The sequence below is a fragment of the Panicum hallii genome, chromosome 1 (genome assembly GCF_002211085.1).
Source record: "Panicum hallii strain FIL2 chromosome 1, PHallii_v3.1, whole genome shotgun sequence".
NCBI lineage: Eukaryota > Viridiplantae > Streptophyta > Magnoliopsida > Poales > Poaceae > Panicum > Panicum hallii.
The window spans coordinates 54,337,188-54,356,268 of NC_038042.1; the positions used below are offsets into that span (position 1 = coordinate 54,337,188).

The following is a 19,081-nucleotide window of genomic DNA, read 5'->3' on the forward strand; positions in this document are numbered from 1 at the left end:
GGCTGCTCGTCCCGTCTCCTGGCCCCGGCGCGGCGCGAGCGGCAGGCGGCGGCGGCGTCGTTTGGTGCCGTGTCGGGGTCCCCCCGCAGCCCGAGATTCGGCTGCGAAAGCAAGGTGATAAGGCGGGGCGCCCGAGAATTGGAAATAACTGCTGGGTTGCCGCTGGTGGGCGCTCAATCCCGCGTCGGGCTGGGATTCCTACTGATTTCTTGCCGATTCGGGGCGGGCGCGCATTGGGCGCGCGAGCTCGCGTCTATATAGCTCGCATTGGGGGCGCGCGGGGTGGCGTCTCCGCCTCTGCGGGTGGGAGAAGCTCTGCTGCCAGCGCGGCGCTGGTGGTGCATTGAGTGGAGGCGAGGCGGTCCCCCCACCCCCTGGCGTTCCCGGTGGATTATTGACGTGCGCGGGTGAAGATGCCTCGTGGGGCGGAGTCCCTCTGATCGCGCGGGGGCCTCGCTCGATGGTCTGCAAGGCGGCGATGGGGATCAAGGCGGCGGCGAAGCTCAGGTGCCCGCCCTCGGTGGCCGCAGCGGCGCGGTCGCGCCTGACGCCGTGGATGCTGCGCGCCACCACGACGGTGCTGCTCTGGACCTGCGTCGTGCAGCTCACGGCCGTGGGGAACATCTGGGGGCCCCGCGTGCTCAAGGGGTGGCCGTCGTGCCGGACGGCGCGGGAGGCGGCCGCTGCGGCCGCGGCCACCACCACGCGGCTGGCGATGCCGGAGCCCGTCGTGGAGAAGGCCGTGCTGCCGCCCAAGAGTGAGTGCTACCGCTCTGCTTCTCGCTGGATTGCATACGCCAATTGTAGACCAACCGAAAATGCGTTTATGATCATCAGTTTTTGTTCAGATTTTTTGCATCGGTGACAGCCACTCATTTGGTTGAATACGGTAACCTAGCGATCATACAGTAATACCGTTTACTACAAAATGGGTAGCAGGCTTTGCAAGTTTACAGTTGAAGGTTTTTTGACACAATTTCCAGCTGTTGCTCGAAGTCCTGAGATGGTAATTTGTTAATCATTTCTAGACAGGCGGGAAAGTAACGTGTACTGACCTTTTTTTAGCTTGTACACAGAACTTATGGCCTATAATTTTCCTTTTTGGTACCAATTATGCTGCATTTCAGTACTTGATTTCGTTTTCGCTATGGTGTTGGGTGACGACAGACTTAATTTTGCACCTTTAAGAGTACAACCATTGTACATTCCACTATTTGATAGACTTTCATGCATCTCTTTCACTTTTGCCTAAAGAAAAACAGAGCATTGCTGTTACCAAGGTCTGTGAGCCTCAACTCTATCACAATGTTGGCAGTATTAACTGCAGGATAACCTTTCTTCATGTGCATCAGGGCATGTGATTTAGTTCCTTGTTTTTCCTAAATATTTGTTTTGTCCATTTTTCTGTCAGGAATTTATATAAACAATGGTTATTTGATGGTTTCATGCAATGGTGGGCTTAACCAAATGCGAGCCGCTGTAAGGAATTTTACGACTCTCCATGTAGTCATTTGCTAAAGAAAAAACAATGCTTTCTAGTATCTAATATGAAGCATTCCTGCCTTTGCCCTGATGAATCAGATATGTGATATGGTTGTAATTGCAAGATATTTGAATGTGACTTTAATAGTCCCCGAGTTGGATAAGACATCGTTCTGGAATGACCCGAGGTTTGTTCACTTTTTGCATGTAATTTTCCTTTTCACATTTTCTTTCTTGAACCAGCAGTGGATTTTATAGTATTATTAAGTTACAATATATTTATACAGACCCTATTTTCTCCTTGTTTCAGCGAATTTCAGGATATATTTGATATTGAGCATTTTATAACCTCTCTTAGAGATGAGGTTCGTATACTTAGAGAATTGCCACCAAGAATAAAGAGAAGAGTGGAATTAGGGAAATTTCACTCAATGCCTCCTATCAGCTGGTCAGATATATCTTACTACCATAAGCAGGTCAGATATGTCTGATGTTTACCTCATTACTCCATACTGCACTGAATGTTGCCACTTGATGATGATCAGTTTCTTCATCCTGTGCAGATTCTTCCTTTGATTTGGAAGTACAAGGTCCTCCATCTGAATAGAACTGATGCTAGGTTGTCAAATAATGGTCTGCCTCTGGAGATCCAGAGATTGCGTTGCCGGGTGAATTATGCTGCACTGAAATTTACGCCCCAAATTGAAGAGTTAGGCAAGAGAGTTATTAGAATACTCCGCCAGAATGGTCCCTTCTTAGTTCTTCATTTACGATACGAGATGGATATGCTTGCTTTCTCTGGCTGTACTCAAGGCTGCACTCCTAAAGAAGCTGAGGAGCTTACAAGAATGAGGTAAAATTCTTCTTCTTACCATTTATTCCAGTCTCTTGGTTCACGCCACTTTTGATGTCTTTGTATAAGTACAGCATGTTTCCGCATACTGACAGTGAAGTTACTCAAACTTCAGATATGCTTACCCATGGTGGAAAGAGAAAGTAATAAACTCTTTTGTGAAAAGAAAAGACGGCCTTTGCCCTTTGACGCCAGAGGAGATTGCTCTTGTCCTTAGAGCATTGGATATCGACCAAAATATGCAAATATATATCGCAGCTGGTGAGATATATGGTGGAAAGCGCAGAATGGCTTCTCTTACCTCGGCTTACCCTAACGTGGTATGGACCAAATGACTAAATTCACCTGTGACAACACTGCTGGATTGTGCTGTCATCAATCAGCATGGCTCTGTCCATTTTTCGCTGATGGCTGTTGTTCTGACGATGATGTGCAGGTGAGGAAGGAGACACTTCTGGAGCCTTCTGATCTCATGTTCTTTCAGAACCATTCATCGCAAATGGCAGCGATGGATTACTTGGTATCATTGGAAAGTGACATCTTTGTTCCAACATATGATGGCAACATGGCTAAAGTTGTTGAGGGCCACCGCAGGTATCTATTATGTCAACTTAATCTGTATCGTATTGCACGACCAGCATATTAAGGTTGATCAATGCCAGTCATTTCTAAATTTTTGCGCTAAAGATTTGCACTCTGTTTTTCACCGAGGAAGTTCTGCATCAGAAGTATTTCACTTGTAGGAAAACGGTAACATGTTTAAGTGTTGTTTGCTAATCCAGGTACATGGGCTTCAAGAAAACGATCCTGTTGGATCGAAAACTTATAGTTGAGCTGGTAGATCAGTACACCAGTGGATCTTTGCGGTGGGATGAGTTCTCTTCGTTGATCAAGGCTGTCCATGCCAACCGGATGGGATCAGCGGCCACCAGGACTGTGATCCCTGACAGACCCAAAGAAGAGGACTACTTCTATGCCAACCCTCAAGAATGCCTGCGAGATCCCAATCTGCTTCGAACATCGTGATCTTTTCAGCACTCCCTTGCCATTCTTTCTGTAACTTGGCGTGGCTGAACCTAAGATGATCCATCAATCCTCGGAGCCCGTCAAATGGAGAGCTAGCATGCTGTTGGTAGCAGTTCAGCGCCATGGAAGGTCTGCGATTGGTTTAGAAACTAGAAAGGGTGATTGATACTTGAATGTAGATGGTACATAGGTGATAGGCATAATACTGGCACGGCGAGGCAAGTCTCTTGATTACACCAGCAAATGTAGAGCTGAAATTCATGTTTAGATGGTGTAAGTCCCATAAGAATGATCATTGTAAGAAGGGAAGTTGTTGAATGAGAAAAGAATAGATGTTTTTTACCCCCAAAATGAAGCTATATTGATATCACTATTATATTATGCAAATGTTGGTTCAACAATTGGATAACAGAATAGGGCATGCCTCTGAACCTGTTAACGTTTCTAAGATCATCTGCGCACAAAAAATATTTTGCACTAACAGTGCTCCACCCAGGATGGGATGGTCTCTAGCTTGGAAAATTCAGTCAGTAAACATCGTTGAAATTTCAAGGTCGCCGAGCAGATCCGCTTCCTAACGTGCGCCTTGCTTTTAGCGATGATTAGGGTAGGATTAGCCTTGATCCGCTTCCTAACGGCATTGTCTTATACTCTTACCGCACCACACCGTCAGCAGTGGCGAGTATCCAGACGCCCGCGTCGCTGGCCAGATCCGCCCTGGGGTTGCTAGATTAGTCGTTTCGATGAGACGCAACGTCATTTTGGGCTCCGTTAAGATCCGAGTTTCGCGCAGCCTGGCTGTGAATCTCTCCACCGTAACTCTGAACTCTGAAGGTGATCGACGCGTGCTGTTTACGTACGTCGCGCACCGTGCTCGTCAACGCGCCTCCTCCGATCCCTAGATGCATCGAGGCGCTGCGCTTCGAATGGGACTGGGAGTACATTCGGTAGCTCGCGAGTTCGTGCGCCTTGTTTTCAGTGAGGATTGACCTTGAAGCACGCAAGAGCAGTCTTGGGATCGGGTACGCTGCCAGTGGCCTGGTATTCGCGTCAGTGCGTGGTGGTGAATTGCGGGCAGTGCTCGATGCAGGAACGGCACCGGCTCTTGTGCCGCCAACACCTACAGACGCTCGTGTTACCGGCGGATGCAGTACAGTGTTGGTGAAGCGATCAGAAGTTCAGAAAACATCTCTTTTTCGGTAGCCCAGTTCAGCATCTGTTGAGCGTAACTTGATAGTGTGACCATGCTCGGCCTCCCGTCTACTAGTAGGCCATTAACGATCTCAAGCCTGAGCCCGGGCCCGGCCCGGCGTACCTATGTCTTTGCAAACGATTCGCACCCGGGTATAACGATATGTGCAATTAGTTTTGTAATTTACCTTTAGAACTAAAGTTGGAAATAATTTGATCAACCTCCAGATTGCCTCCTGCGCTGAGAGAAAGTATAGCATGCGACGGTCCGGACATTGTACGCTGGCAGTAGCCATGGTGCTGTGCACACACACCTTGGCGGCAGCGGCAGCAGTTAGCCTGCCTCGTCACCGAAGATCCATGGTGTCGTCATCGTGGGCTACCTCGAACAGCTGTGGTGGAGACAGATGCGGGGTTATGGGCCGCATTGTATGTACTGCAAAGTTTCATGGTCCAATACTCCAATGGATTCTGCAGACCGAGAGCTAGGAGAAGTCTTCACGGGGGCTGTCGGCGGCCGACCTCTCGCTGCGCAGCACGGGCACACCGGCAATGCCGGAGCGGCGTCGCTGTTCCACACATCGAACTACGGCGAGATCCTTCTTTCTCTGCCCTTCAAATCAACACACAAGTCCACGGCCGGATCGCGTGGGCGTGGCGTGGACGTTCGGCCGTAGCGGTGAGCGCCGACGGTGTGCGATGGGCGGCCGCCGCCCGGGCGGGCGAGCCCGTGCACGTGCAGGAGCTGGAGGACGCGCGAAAGCCGTCTGCAGGGCGCGGCTGCCATCGATGGCGACGGGCAGCCCGAGCTCAGGGGGTGGACGGTATTTCATTTACCGTCCAACCCGGACGGTAAATCGAATGCCGTCCACCCTCTGGGCCTCTCTTGTCCGTTCGTTTGCACGTGTGCGCCCTTGATTGCCTGCGAGGTAGCGAGGCCCTGCCGCCTTCCTCGCGCGCGAGGCCGCTTGCCGCTCCGCCTGACTCGCCGACCAGCAGAGCAAGAAGGAAGAGCCGAAGAGGTCGGTGGCGAGACGCGGGCGCGGCTCCGAGATCATAGCGCCGGAGTGGGTCATCGCCAATCCTCGACGGCCACCTGCTCCTGCGCGGCGCGGCCACGCGTGCCGGCCTCGCGGCACACGGCGGATCAACCTGTCATCACGTGCCTCGCCGCCAGCGCCTCCACGGGAGCCCATGGACTAGGCGCACGCGGGCCGGCCGCCGTGGACGTTCACGCGGACGAACGCCGACGAGGTCTGATGGGGCGGATGGGACTGCACAGCGACGCGGGCAGCGAGCCGCACCGGCGGCGATCCATGCCCATGGGCGCGGCGTACGTGTGCATCCGATTAGCCGGGGTGGGTCAGGAGAAAGCTATACGGCGTCGTGGCCTCCATCTTCTGCTCCGAAGCTGCGATAGCTCAGCGTGGAAGCCAGGACGGCGTGGTCAGCGTTGGTGGCGACGGGCGGCCCGAGCTCAAGTGGTGGTTTTCGTTTGAATTACCGTCCAGGGGTGGACGGTAAATGAAATACCGTCCACCCTCTGGGGTCTGTTAACCGTCAGATTTGACTTGGACGGCCGCGATCAACGCCGCAAGCCAGGAAGACCCTTTCCTCTTTCTGGGCGCTCGACCGCTCGCCACCGTTCCCACCTCCGGCATCCACAATTCCCCGCGTCGAGCTCCGGCGAGGTGAGCGGAGGCACCACCCAGGAAGGCAGCAGCCGCAGGGCTTCCTGCCCTCTGCCCTGCGCGCCGCGCCCTCCATGGTCGGCGTCAGCCGTCAGCGACGGCACGTCGCGGTGCTCCCGCTTAGTTCCCGGCGACTACCCCGGCCGGTCAGATTGTCAGTTTCTTTTTTAAAAAAAAGATTCTAAACCTAGTTGGACGTATATTAATACTAAGAAAAGAAGTGATCCAATTTATAAATAAACTGGGCCCCAAAACTGTACAACTGCAGCACCTACAACTACATCACATGCTACCAGCAAACATGGCCAAAATACTCAACGTTGCCAAGCTTGTGGCACACACGACCAAGCAGCTCCGACTTGCAACCTAGCCGAACAACCACTGGTCGGTTGGATTGGAACATCTAACACGACCACACCACTCAACTCAAGAACAACGACCAACGACCACCACCAACACACCACCGCAACCCATCTATCCACCCTTGGCGTTGGGTTACCACCAGCCGATCAGATTAGGACATCGACACGAGTCTCGATAGGAAAACTCCGCTCGGTCGGATTGGATCATCGACACAAGCTCTCCTTTCGCGGCTATTGCCTCCAGCCAAGCTCGACGACTTGCAGCACAAAGAAGCAATCAGCGCCTCCAGCCACGCCACCATGGTGGCACTAGTGCCCTGCTTGGTTATTGCCAGCCAAGCTACCGTAGCGTCACCGATATTCATGAAGCAAAACTGCCGCCAGCCATGCCACCACGGTGTAGCTGACGCACCCTTGCAGCTGGCCGGAGTAGAAAGACACCATAACAACACCTCCAAGAAGGTAAACGGCGTCCGAGGGTATCATCGCCGTCTTGCTGGCAGATGAAACATGGCTTTCGCCGGTGCTTGCCCACCTCTCGAACGAGTTAAGAAGATAGCCCTCCCGTTGCGGCGCCTCACCAGGCCCGTACGCTGCCTCCTCGTCTACACGCGGCCGACTCCACCCGAGGCACACCGCCGCCACAGCACCCCGATGAGGCCCGCTCGCCTGCCGCCGCTACGGCACGCCGTGGCGGCCAGCTACACCATTAAGATACTCTCTCATTTTCTTAAGTATTGATTTGTTTCACGTTTTGGTTGTTTTGCTTGGTTTGATATTTATAGATTCGAAACATTGTAGCAATTTTTTTGGTATTGAAATAGCTTCGAATGAGAATGTGATGAGCTATAAAAGTTGTAGACCTCCCAGAGAGCTACATTTTTCATATAAATTTTATCTTTATATGAGTCCATATGATGAAGTTATGATTTTTTTAAAGTAGCCCACCGTGTACAAAATGGATCACCATTGACCATACCAAGTGGTGAGAAATGCTTAAATTGCTATAAATGAGGCAAGAAGTCATCATGCGTGCTTGTAATGGAGAGATGACATTTTGTTAAACTTTTATAAGATAGATGTAATTATAAAAAGTCTATAAAAAATTGGTAACTGAAAAATGGGACCTTTTGGTCCTCAGAGGCCCATACACTCGGCTTCCCTTCTGGCCCATTACAATCTCAATCTTTGCCTAACAAAATCATCGCAATGATCAGGCTTCGCCCTAAATGGGATGCGGTCCAGCTTAGCATCTCGCAGGCCACACTTAACATCATATCATCACATAAAAAAAAGCCCATATGGAACTCCCTCGCTGCAGGACAACGCGCGCCCATCCGGCCCATGTGATACCCCCCGCCTCGTCCGTCCTCTCCACGGCACGGCAGGCCGGCCGCACCCGCACTGCACCACCAACCAACCAACCAATCCTCTCCGTCTCCCACTCGGCCACGGCCACGGCCACATCCCCCGGAACTCCACAAAAATCTACACTCCCACCCGCGCGGAGGAGGCAGCAGCCGCCGGCGCCCGCGCGGCGCCACTGCCCCCACCCAAACTCCTCGCCTCGCCCGCCCCCGCGCCGCACCCCCTCCAGGCCTCCAGCGCCCCCAAAAATCTCCACCCCCTACCCGCGCCGACCAGCGGAAACAAGCCACACCTGCCGCCACCCATCCCGACCGACCGAAACGCGCGGCCCCCATGGCATCCGCCGTTTCGCTCCTCCTCCTCTCGTCCCCGCGCCCGCTCCACGGCGCCGGCCTCCTCCGCGTCCCCCGCCGTGGCGCTCTCCTGCCGCTACCGGGGCCCGCCCGGGCCCCGAGCCGCCTCCTCGCGGCGCCCCCGCCGCCGCGCGCCTCCAACAACAACGACAACAGCGGGGCCGTGGAGGCGCCGGACCGCCTAGTGGCCGCGGTCGCCTACCTCTACCCGTTCCTCGACGGCGCGCACCACGGCCGCTTCCTCCTCGCCCAGTTCCCCTTCTTCAGCGCGCTGCTCCGCCCGCTGGCCCCCGCGGCGCGCCTCTTCCACTCCTCGCCGCTCACGCCCTTCCTCCTCTTCCTCACGCTCTACTTCGCCGTCGTGCGGAACCAGCAGGCCTTCTCCCGCTTCGTGCGCTTCAACGCCATGCAGGCCGTCGCGCTCGACGTCCTGCTCATCTTCCCCGACCTGCTCGCGCAGTCCTTCGCGCCATCCGGCGGGGTCGGCTTCGAGATCTTCCAGAGCATGGAGAGCACGGTGTTCCTCTTCCTGCTTGTCTGCTTGGTGTACGGCGGGGGCGCCTGCCTGCTCGGCAAGACGCCACGGTTGCCCATCGTCGCTGATGCGGCAGAGCGCCAGGTGATGTGACTACACAGTTCCCTTGAATCATGCTGATGGAAAGGGAAAGGCGGATCTGTGATTCGCAGTAACATCTCGATTTCTCAATGATTCACTGGTGCTTGCTGCAAATCACAAGCTTAGTATAGTTTACATTGTCCATAGCTCTAGCTACCAATTTAATGGATGAATTGTGGAAGGTTGATACAGTGATGTTGCAACCTAGTGTACTCCCATCTTTATGGAATTGACAAATTTTGAGAGAGCAGTGCATATACACTGTTTTACAATCTGAATTGCAGTTACAAATGAGAATTGGATGAAGCGGTAGGTTTATGACTAGTCTCCCTAAGCAGCTTCCTCTGCATCCGAATCGAAGCCTAGGTCAGTAAATGTGTTTGCAATATATAAATAACAGAATTGCGACAATTGTGGTTTGCTTCTGTTCCTGATCTGGACTGTAGACAATGTTTGATGTGACTACAGCTCCCTTGAGTCATGCTGTTGGAAAGGGAAAGGGGATCTGTGATTCACAGTAACATCTCAATTTCTCAATGCTTCGCTGGTGCTTGCTGCAAATCACAAGCTTAGTATACTTTACGTTGTCCATGTCTCTAGCTACCAATTTAATGGATGAATTGTGGAAGGTTGACACAGTGACGTCGCAACCTAATGTACCACCATATTTGTTGAATTGAAAATTTTTGAGAGATTAATACATGTACACTGTTTTACAATCTGAACTGCATTTACAAATGAGGAATGAATGAATTGGGAAGGTTCCTGACTACCCTCCCTAAGCGCTTCCTCTACATTCGAATGGAAGCCTAGGTCAGTAAATGTGGTTGCAATATAAGTAAAAGAATTGCATCAATTGTGGTTTGCTTCTGTGAAGTCCTGGTTTGGACTGGGGGATGTTTAACTTTTCTAGTTTGAGGTAGGGATCTGGCTTCTGTCAGCACCGGAGCTTCTTGGTCACATGGATTGTTTCTTCACATTTATTGTCCTGTCAAGTGAGGGTGAAGAGAAGTGGTAAAGAAATGACCGATTGTCTGATTAACCCATGATGTAAGTCTAGGAACTCTGTAAACATTAACTTGCTGATGTACTTTCATGCGTTGTTATTACCTTCAAATTGCCATGTATATTACTAGGTTCTGTTGCTCTTTTGTCCATATTGATCTCAACTGATATACTAGCTTGAGATGGGTCTACTCCCGAACTTTTTAGTGCTTGTGTCAACCTGTTTAGTAACCTGCCGCAGATTAAAAAAAATCTTCTGTTAGTTGTAGATATGGCTATACTAGCATTCTGTAAGCAGTAATAGTTTAGGAACAGACCCTTGAGAGTAAGCATTAGAAAGACTATGAGTATCCTCGTGAAGAGTCTGTTTCTCGTTCTTGCTTAGTGTTCTTTTGTCTGAATCAGAGGTTGACATGCTCAACCATGGTGACCGTTTGCTAGGTGTGCTGTCATCTGCATTTTGACGACGTTAGGGTTGTTAATTCAGGTTTGTTTTATTTATAACTTGTGCTTCCAGCTGTGGCTAGTGAAAAGTGATCAAGTAATGTAAAGGTAAAACAGGCAACTTACCTGCCCAGTTTTGTGGCGTGCTTGTTGCCTTTTGGGAGGAAACGTCGTCTATACTAGTTTCTCCAGCACTATGTGTGCTGAAGAGAGGAGTAGGCGCCACTGTAGTTTTATTGGAACAGTACTGTTCTTTGTTCATATCTTGTGTGGGGGCTGATGATCCTCCTCCTTGGACTTGAGTAATGTTCTGAGAGACCATGAAAAAGGAACAAAGAAAGATCTTATCATTGATATATCTTGAGTAAATGCACTTCCATGTGCTATTAGTCTATTACTTTTCCTTTTTGGTGCGCGTGTGTGATGAATTACCTCTGTGTTTTTCCAGCATGATCTGTAGTAAACTTTTGCCTAGCAGGAAAAGAAAAGACGAATGGAAATTAAAATCCAACCGCAGCCTTTTTTTTTTCATTTTAAAAGAGATGCATGATTGTTGTAGAATACTACTGTGAACATGGTAACATGGCAATGTTAGTATAGTACCCATGGTATGGAGGAATCCTCGTGATTCTTTTGTGGGTTGGCCGACTCGTACTTTTGGACTTTCTCTTGCAAAAACCTTATGTATTCGATAACCTGCGAGAAAAATTGTTACACTTAGTAAAAAGTTTTGCTGTAACGAGCAGATCAGGATTCAAATATAGTGCATAGCTAGTGCGATGTTCTTAGATCTTTTTTTCTATAGCAGAATTCACTCTGAAAAGCGTTCTAGTTCCTACAATGTTGCTTGCATATGATTGAGCGTGCAGCAAGGAGGATGCCGACCCAAATTTAGGGGCAACAGGGCATTATGAGATCGCCTGACAGCCGTGGCAAAGTTGGTGTTCTGCTTACCTCGAGAAGGAAAGACGCTTTGTCCCTCTTCTGGTCGCCGTGTGGCAGAAGTTCACGAAGTATTTCAAGCCTGAAACGAGAGCATATGCACAGATACTTGTCAAAACACACTTCCCCTGTCAAATTCCATGTAACGATGTACTATCAATTGTTCCAAAACAGAATGGAATTCAATTTTGGCCTGAACGAGCTTGCCTGTCATTTATCTTGGTCCTCCGCCGCTGCTCGGTGGCAGAATGCTTCGATCTCGGCGTGCTGGGCCCCTGATCGCCGCTGCTGCCGCTGCTTCTCCCCTCCCCTCTCGTCGCTGAACACGCAGAGCAACAGTCAGGGTCTCAACATGCTAGAGAACAATGCAACTGTAATTTTTTTTCAACACTCCATGACGAAAAGAGTTTCACCTCTGGATCTTTGATCGGTGCCTGAATCTTGCCACGTTGTGGCGGGGCCACAGTGAGCCCTGGCGCCAGACTCCGCTCCGTGCGCGGCCTCCGTTCTGGAGCCATGGAGCACGGGCGCGAACGCGCCCCTGGCGACGACGACCTGGCCAGCGGGTTGCCCCCTCGGCTGGGCAGTCGACGGCGCCTGCCTGATGCTGAACGTCCCGACGCCGCCCGGCAGGAGGTGCTCCGACGAGTCCGCCTCCAGGCCCGACGGTGCCATGCCGACCGCTCCGCCGCCGCTGCCGCCGCCGCGCCGCTTGCCCAGCTTGAGAGGCTTGAGCGAAGTGTGCACCCCCAGATCGTACCCTGCAACCGCGGTGAAACTGCGTGGGTTAGCAAATCGGTGCACGAGATGACCCCCCTGCCGTCTGCGAGGGGCACGGGCCGCCGCGTTTCCGGCGAGAGTTGCGAGCCATGGCGCTTCACCTTGGGCGGAGTGCTGCACCGGCGAGGACGAGCCGCCTCCGGTGTGGAGCGAGAGGAAATCGTGGGCCGGCTTCTCCCCTGCGAATTACGGGCACATACAGCACAGCCGTCAGCTTCGTCGGAGGAAACTGAAGTGGGAGAGAGAAGAGAGGTGGCTGGGCCGAGCGGCGACGGCAAAAGCAACGAAGCAAACGAACTCGGTCGGCGAGGTCTCTCTGCTGCCTGGCTTGGTACCTTGGAAGAGCTGCATTGGCACGGGACCCGAGAGATCTCTGGCGCCTGGCGCTGCAGCAGAAAGACGGTGCCTGGATCTTGCTGCCTGCTAGCTACTCCAGTACCGACGGAATGTGGCGAATTCGGCTGTCGACTCCGCTGAGCTTATTATAGTCAGGTGGAGGCAAGCCGGAGCCAGGGGGGAGAAGAGAAGAGCCTGGGGGGAGCTATGCCTGCCTGCCTGTCTGGTCGTGTTCGTGTCTCTGTCTTCCATGTTTTTATCTTTTGAAATTTGGGGTGCCATCAAAAGTTTACAACATATAAACATCAACGAGATTCCAAGGCATTAGCGTGTCGAGCACGCAGGGTTATTACATGCATGTCGGCAAAGCGATACACCATGTCCGGGAGCTTCGAATCCTGATGGCACATTTCTGAACGTACGGGTAGCTACTGCACAGACGACTACGGAATAATCGACTGGTGTACTGGTATGATCCAACGCTCTTGGAGTGAAAAAACACTGCTCACGTAGGAGAACACCGGGGAGAGAGAGAGAGAGAGAGAGAGAGAGAGAGAGAGAGAGAGAGAGAGAGAGAGAGAGAGAGAGAGAGAGAGGGCTCCCTCCAGGCTAGCTCGCCGGCTCACGTGCTCCACCGGTGGCGAGACGAAGCTGTACGCCGCCTCGCGGGTGGGCCTCCCTGCCTACCCTTTCTCTCTGTTTCCACCACCTCCCCATCCGTTGCGCGCACATGCCCGGCCAACCAGGCCGCCCGCTGGCTGTGCTGCCGCGGCGAGACACCCGCGCTTTCCGGCAGGACGAGCCGGTGCGCGCCATGCGTGCCCACGCCCCCGCTCTCGCGCGCGGTCACGTCGCCTCGTGCTCATGTGCCCGGCGCGTCGTGCTAGCCTAGCAGCCCAGCCAATCGAGAGCGACACCGCCACCACGGCGGCCTGGCCTGGCTCACTGGCTGGCCTCACGCACGCACGACCCACGCGCCATCGCACCTGGCCGTACGTGCCCAACCCACCCTGATGCCGCCAGCCCGGCCAGCCAGCCAGCACGCGTCGCCACGTTGCTGCTGCCGCGCTCGGGATCGGTGGGTGCCGGTGGTGGCCTTTACACCCACGAGCCCCCCGAGAGCGTTCGGAAGAGGGGGGGGGGGGGGGGGGGGGGTTGCGCGCGCCCACCTGGCTGGAGCACGAGAGCTCGCATCGCGTGGCATCGTGGGGGCGGGATCGGGCCGCCCGGGCGCGACATGGCACGTTCGACCGCGACGCGCGCGCGGAAACGGGCGGTGGCGGGACGGGTTGGCGCGGCGCGCGTCACGTCACCGCGGATCATCACCGCGTGTACGATGTGAGACTGCCCGGCCGCGCGCGGCCGTCGCCGTCAGCGACCCCGCCGCCGCGCGCGCAGGTACCACGGCGCACGTGCCGCCGGTGGGCGCAACGCGACGCCTGCTACGCGGCCACCGGCGCGTGACCCGCGGCGCGTGCACGAACCCAGCAAACACCGCACGGTCCCCCTGGGCGGCCCTGATCGGCATCACCTGCGCAGCGCTGTAGCACAAGTAGGTGAGCGCGGAGGCTAGGCTGCTGGTTCTCCAAGTCGTCGCGCCCGGCCGATACGACAAGGCGCATGTGTCGCGCACGACCCGGGAAGCTTCGCGGCCGTTTAGCAAAACATGGGCGGGATGATTCTTCTTCGGCTCAGAGCGATCGACGCTAAAGGAAAAAGAAAAGAAAAATGATGGGATCCGATGGATCAATCAAATCATTGAGGGGTCAGTGGATGGCGTCGTGCTCTGCTCTGCTCTGATCGGAACATTCCCCTCTGCCACACTCCCTGCAAGCTAGCTGAGGAATCCGTTTAGGGATCCGTAAACAACTCCCCGGCCGGCGCCGATTAGTTTTATCGGCTCCCGGCCGGGGGATTAAGATATATAATAGCGGTGCTCGTCACTCAGATCTGAGGCTAATCATCAGGCTCGGGGCTACGGGGTCATCACGTGGCCAACGCATCCATCCACCCATCCCGGCGGCCGGCCGCCGGCGTCAAGCGATCAAGTCACTGCAGTGGCGGCACGGCAGCGCTTGCAAGCTTGCTGCTTTGTTTGCTGGCCGCGGGGGTAACAGATCGCCGGTAACAGGGCCAGAGCGCCGAGATGGGCGGGGGCGCTGATGATTTGGGCTGCTTTTCGGGGTAGATTACGGGACACGGATCTGTTTTCTAGGGGAGGGGCATGTGGGTTTGGGGCTTTTGCCGATGAGTTGTCGCCGTCACGGCGTGGGTGCCGGCACGTGAGGCCGCAACAGCGTGTCCCGATCCCGACGATTTGGGTTTCTGAATTCTGATTAGCGAGAGTGAGAGCCGGTAGTCGGAGCTCGCCATGCAAAGTTATTGCAGGTCGCATCTCAGGTGTAGGAGTACCGTGCTGGCACGCTACAAAGAGAGGCAATCTACTACTAGCAGCATGAACATGCGAGAGGAAAAACAAGGAACATGAGAGTATGGGACAATTCTTTGAGACGACGAGCTGGAACAATGATCAGGCAAGCTTTATCTTGTGAGGACTGTAAGTCAAGTATTTAGCGGCTGCTGCAGCCATCTGCGCCATCGGGCGGTCGTCGTTGCCGCCGGCGGCCGGTTCGTCGTCGTGGTCGTCGCCGCCGCCGATGGAGCCCGAGCAGAAGCGCGCCAACCACGACGCCAGCGCTGCCGGCGAGAACCAGCTCGGTGATCCGTCCTCCAGTTTGCACTCCATGATCACCTGCTAATTAAGGGGTCCTTTGGGGCTTTGGACTCGCACTCACTCCATTTGACCTGTAGGCAAGATCGGAAATGCGAGGGACCGTCTGTCGCTAAGTAGTTGGGCTGAGACGCTGAGGAGATATTGCGTGCACGATTCCTTCTTCCTGAAGTAAGAAACTTGTAGTTTTATCTGATTGCTCTGATTGGATTGGAGACTCATTGGTCAAGGTCAAGCGCGTAAAAGTAAAAATGGGTTATATAAATCACTCTCGAACTGATTACTTGCACCACTGTAAAACTCAGAGGCGCACTGGAAGGAACGACGGAGCCTGATCTTGGGTCTCTCGGTCGGTTGCGTATTAATTGTATTGATCGAGAAAAAGCCCCTCTCATGGCTTACATATATAGCGTGAGAACCAACAGGAGAGCCGGCCAAGGATTGCTTTACAAGGAAGAATAATTCTATCTATAGTCAGTTCTATCTATAGCAATCCTTGGCCGATACATGTCCTTGTTGTTTCACGTTACAAACATGGAAGCTTTCACAATTACAATTTTCCTAACAGCCTCCCTCAATCATAACCTTCTTAGGTTAAGATTGGTCTTGAAATTCTCCAATAACCTTACTGATAAAGCTTTCGTGAAGCCATCTACAATTTGATCTCCAGAAGGGATAAATTAAATTTCCAAGAGTCTATGTGATACTCTTTCCCTGACAAAATGAAAATCAACTTCTATATGTTTAGTTCGAGCATGAAACACTGGATTGGCTGACAAATATTTTGCACCAAGATTATCACACCACAGTTTTGCAGCCTGTGGACTTTTAACTCCCAATTCTCTCAGCAAAGTCTGTACCCACATCAATTCTGCAGTTGTATTAGCCATAGCTTTGTATTCTGATTCAGTACTAGATCTCGACACCGTAGCTTGTTTGCGTGCACTCCATGATACTAAGTTTGACCCAATAAAGACAGCAAAACCTCCTGTAGATTTTCTATCATCTACATTGCCAGCCCAATCAGCATCTGAGAAAGCACTTACTAGAGTCGACATTGACCGATGTATATTTAATCCCAACTGAGTACATTGTTTTATATACCTCAATATTCTCTTAACAGCAGCCCAATGAACTGTAGTAGGCGCATGAAGAAATTGACAAACTTTGTTAACCGGAAAAGCTATGTCAGGTCTTGTAAGTGTCAAATACTGTAATGCACCAACTATGCTTCTATACTGAGTAGCATCATCTGGACCCAGAAGAGACCCCTCATGCAAAGATAATTTCTCACTAGTAGACAGTGGTGTACTCATTGGTTTACAATCGACCATACCAGTTTTCTTCAACAAATCATTAGCATACTTATGCTGAGTTAAAACAATTCCATTCCGTACCTTTTTTACTTCAATGCCGAGAAAGTAGTGAAGATCACCTAGATCTTTTAAAGCAAAGTCTTTCTGTAAATCCTTGAGTAGTGCCGATGTGGCTTGATCTGTTGAGCTAGCCACAATGATATCATCCACGTAAACAAGAACATACATAGTTATACCTCCTCTGTTGAAGATAAAAAGGGACGTGTCTGCCCTTGAAGGTTTGAACCTGAGATCCACAAGTTTAGTGCTTAATCTCGAATACCAAGCCCTTGGTGCCTGTTTCAATCCATACAAAGCTTTATCCAATTTACAAATGTAATTCTCTTTACCTCGTTCAACAAAGCCTGGAGGTTGTTGCATATACACTTCTTCCTCTAATATGCCATGTAAAAACGCATTATGAACATCAAGCTGTCGTAGACTCCATCCTCTGGAAACAGCAATAGATAGAACAGTACGAATGGTAGCTGCTTTTACCACTGGACTAAAAGTATCCTCGTAATCAAGCCCATACCTTTGTTTAAAACCTTTAGCTACTAGACGAGCTTTATATCTGTCTAAGCTTCCGTCTGCTTTGCGCTTAATTTTGTATACCCATTTGCTGCCTATCACGTTTATGCCTTTTTGTGGAGGAATTAAGTGCCAAGTTTTATTTTTTATCAAAGCATCATATTCAGTCTGCATAGCCTCTTTCCACTGTGGATCATTTATAGCTTCCTCAACAGCATGTGGTTCACCAGTAGAAGAAAATAAACTGTATCTAATAGTGCCATCAGTATATACCTTGTCTTTGCGAATTCCACTTTGCAACCTTGTTCGTGGTCTTGTAATTTCCTGAGGAGGATCAACATCTGTAGTCTCTGTAGACTCTGCAGGCTCGACAGATGATCCTGGGATATCCACATGCGCTGATGCAGACGCACTCCCATGCTGCCGTTGTGGCAGGTGCTCCCCCGTTCGCCGGCCGCTGGTCGGAGAAGCCGCGCCGGCGCTGGTCGCGGTGCCAGACGCGGATTGGCCTGGCGCTGAAGACGAGTTCGGCATGGCAGCAGGCTCGGAGCGGCCTGCAGGCGCCTGGGTTGATTCCTTGGGCGATGCAGATCCCGGAGTGGATTGTGCAGCGCTAACAGGACCGGAATCAGCCTCATGTCTTGTGTGCAGGGAACCACCAATATTTGGCATGTCTCCTGCACTTGTTTCCTGAGTTTGGTCCTGATTTTGTTCCTGCGGTACTTCAAGAAGATCATTAGCAATATCAGGTGGATAATTAGTAAATTGGCCTACTAAACGTTCTCCTCCATGAGTCGGATTTGATAGAGTAGGATGAAGGCAATAAATTTTGGAGCGAAGTTTAGCTCCTGCGTTGGGATGAAGCTTTGAGAAAGGAAACACTGTTTCATCAAAAATCACATCTCGTGAAATATATATACGCCCTGTAGAGACATCGAAACACTTGTATCCTTTGTGAAGAGTGCTGTAGCCAAGAAAAACACATTGTTTAGATCTAAATTGTAACTTGTGGGTATTATATGGGCGAAGATTTGGCCAGCAAGCACAACCAAAGACTCTCAAAGATGCATAATCTGGTTTCTGTTGAAAGAGAAGTTCCAAAGATGTTCGATTTCCAATAATTCTACTAGACGTGCGATTAATTAAGTAGGCTGCAGAGAGAAAAGCTTCATCCCAAAACTTAAGGGGCATGGATGCATGAGCAAGAAGAGAGAGGCCAACTTCTACTATGTGACGATGTTTTCTTTCGGCAGAGCCATTCTGTTGGTGAGCATGAGGACATGAAACATGATGGGTTATGCCAGCTTTGCTAAAGAATGAATTAAGCTTATGATATTCACCTCCCTAATCAGTTTGCATGGCTAAGATCTTTCTATTGAAGAGGCGTTCAACTAAAGCTTGGAACTCATGGAATTTTTGAAATACTTCTGACTTGAATTTCAGAAGATAAACCCAAGTAAATTTGCTAAAGTCATCAATAAAGCTCACATAGTATTTCTTTCTACCAACAGATTCCGGCGCATGACCCCAAACATCAGAGAAAACAAGTTCCAATGGATATTTAGAAATACTAGATGAAGTAGGGTAAGGAAGCTGATGACTTTTTCCTTGTTGACATGCGTCACACACTAACTCATTTGAATTTTCTCCGGAACAAGGGAGATTATTGCTACTAATAATTTGTTTAACAATAAACGAGGACGGATGTCCAAGATGACTGTGCCATCTCGACTCAGATGGCTTGGTGGCGCTCAAGGCTTGTTTGACTGATGACGCAGGAAGGGGGTAGAGGCCTTTGTGACACCTTCCTTTAAGAAGAATATTCTTCGTTGCCTCCTTGATTAAAAAGAAATTAGGGTGAAATTCAAGAAAGACGGAGTTATCAGTAGCAAGGCGGTGAACGGAAACAAGATTTTCTTGGCTTGTGGAACATAAAGAACATTGTTTAGATGAATATCACGACTAGGAGTATGGACGGTAGTATGACCAATATGACTAATATCCATACCTGTACC

General features: G+C 51.4%; 3 protein-coding genes across 4 annotated transcripts; 2 read left to right on the plus strand and 1 right to left on the minus strand.

Moving 5' to 3' along the window:
- Window positions 1–460: 460 nt before the first annotated feature.
- Window positions 461–3,712, plus strand: LOC112900540 (O-fucosyltransferase 34-like). Its single transcript, XM_025969397.1, has 8 exons — window positions 461–758; window positions 1,412–1,479; window positions 1,582–1,670; window positions 1,793–1,958; window positions 2,046–2,335; window positions 2,451–2,655; window positions 2,772–2,929; window positions 3,118–3,712. Exons 1-8 carry the CDS (start codon window positions 461–463, stop codon window positions 3,359–3,361), a joined length of 1,518 nt encoding a protein of 505 aa, XP_025825182.1. The 3' UTR covers window positions 3,362–3,712.
- Window positions 3,713–8,166: 4,454 nt separating this feature from the next.
- Window positions 8,167–9,239, plus strand: LOC112878108 (protein TIC 20-v, chloroplastic-like). The gene has a single exon (XM_025942515.1). It carries the CDS (start codon window positions 8,307–8,309, stop codon window positions 8,952–8,954), a length of 648 nt encoding a protein of 215 aa, XP_025798300.1. The 5' UTR covers window positions 8,167–8,306; the 3' UTR covers window positions 8,955–9,239.
- A 232-nt stretch (window positions 9,240–9,471) lies between these two features.
- Window positions 9,472–12,646, minus strand: LOC112878091 (transcription factor BIM2-like). Of its 2 annotated transcripts, XM_025942496.1 has the most exons (11): window positions 12,449–12,645; window positions 12,215–12,292; window positions 11,747–12,094; window positions 11,541–11,652; window positions 11,346–11,415; window positions 10,995–11,087; window positions 10,824–10,862; window positions 10,518–10,701; window positions 10,265–10,400; window positions 10,053–10,179; window positions 9,472–9,930 (listed from the first exon to the last, which is right to left on the minus strand). In XM_025942496.1, the coding sequence occupies exons 1-11, from the start codon at window positions 12,462–12,464 to the stop codon at window positions 9,880–9,882; spliced, it is 1,254 nt and encodes a 417-aa protein (XP_025798281.1). In that variant the 5' UTR covers window positions 12,465–12,645; the 3' UTR covers window positions 9,472–9,879. The 2 variants fall into 2 exon arrangements, with proteins under 2 accessions (XP_025798281.1, XP_025798288.1); XM_025942503.1 differs by lacking the exon at window positions 10,824–10,862 and having other exon boundaries at window positions 12,449–12,646.
- Window positions 12,647–19,081: the final 6,435 nt, after the last annotated feature.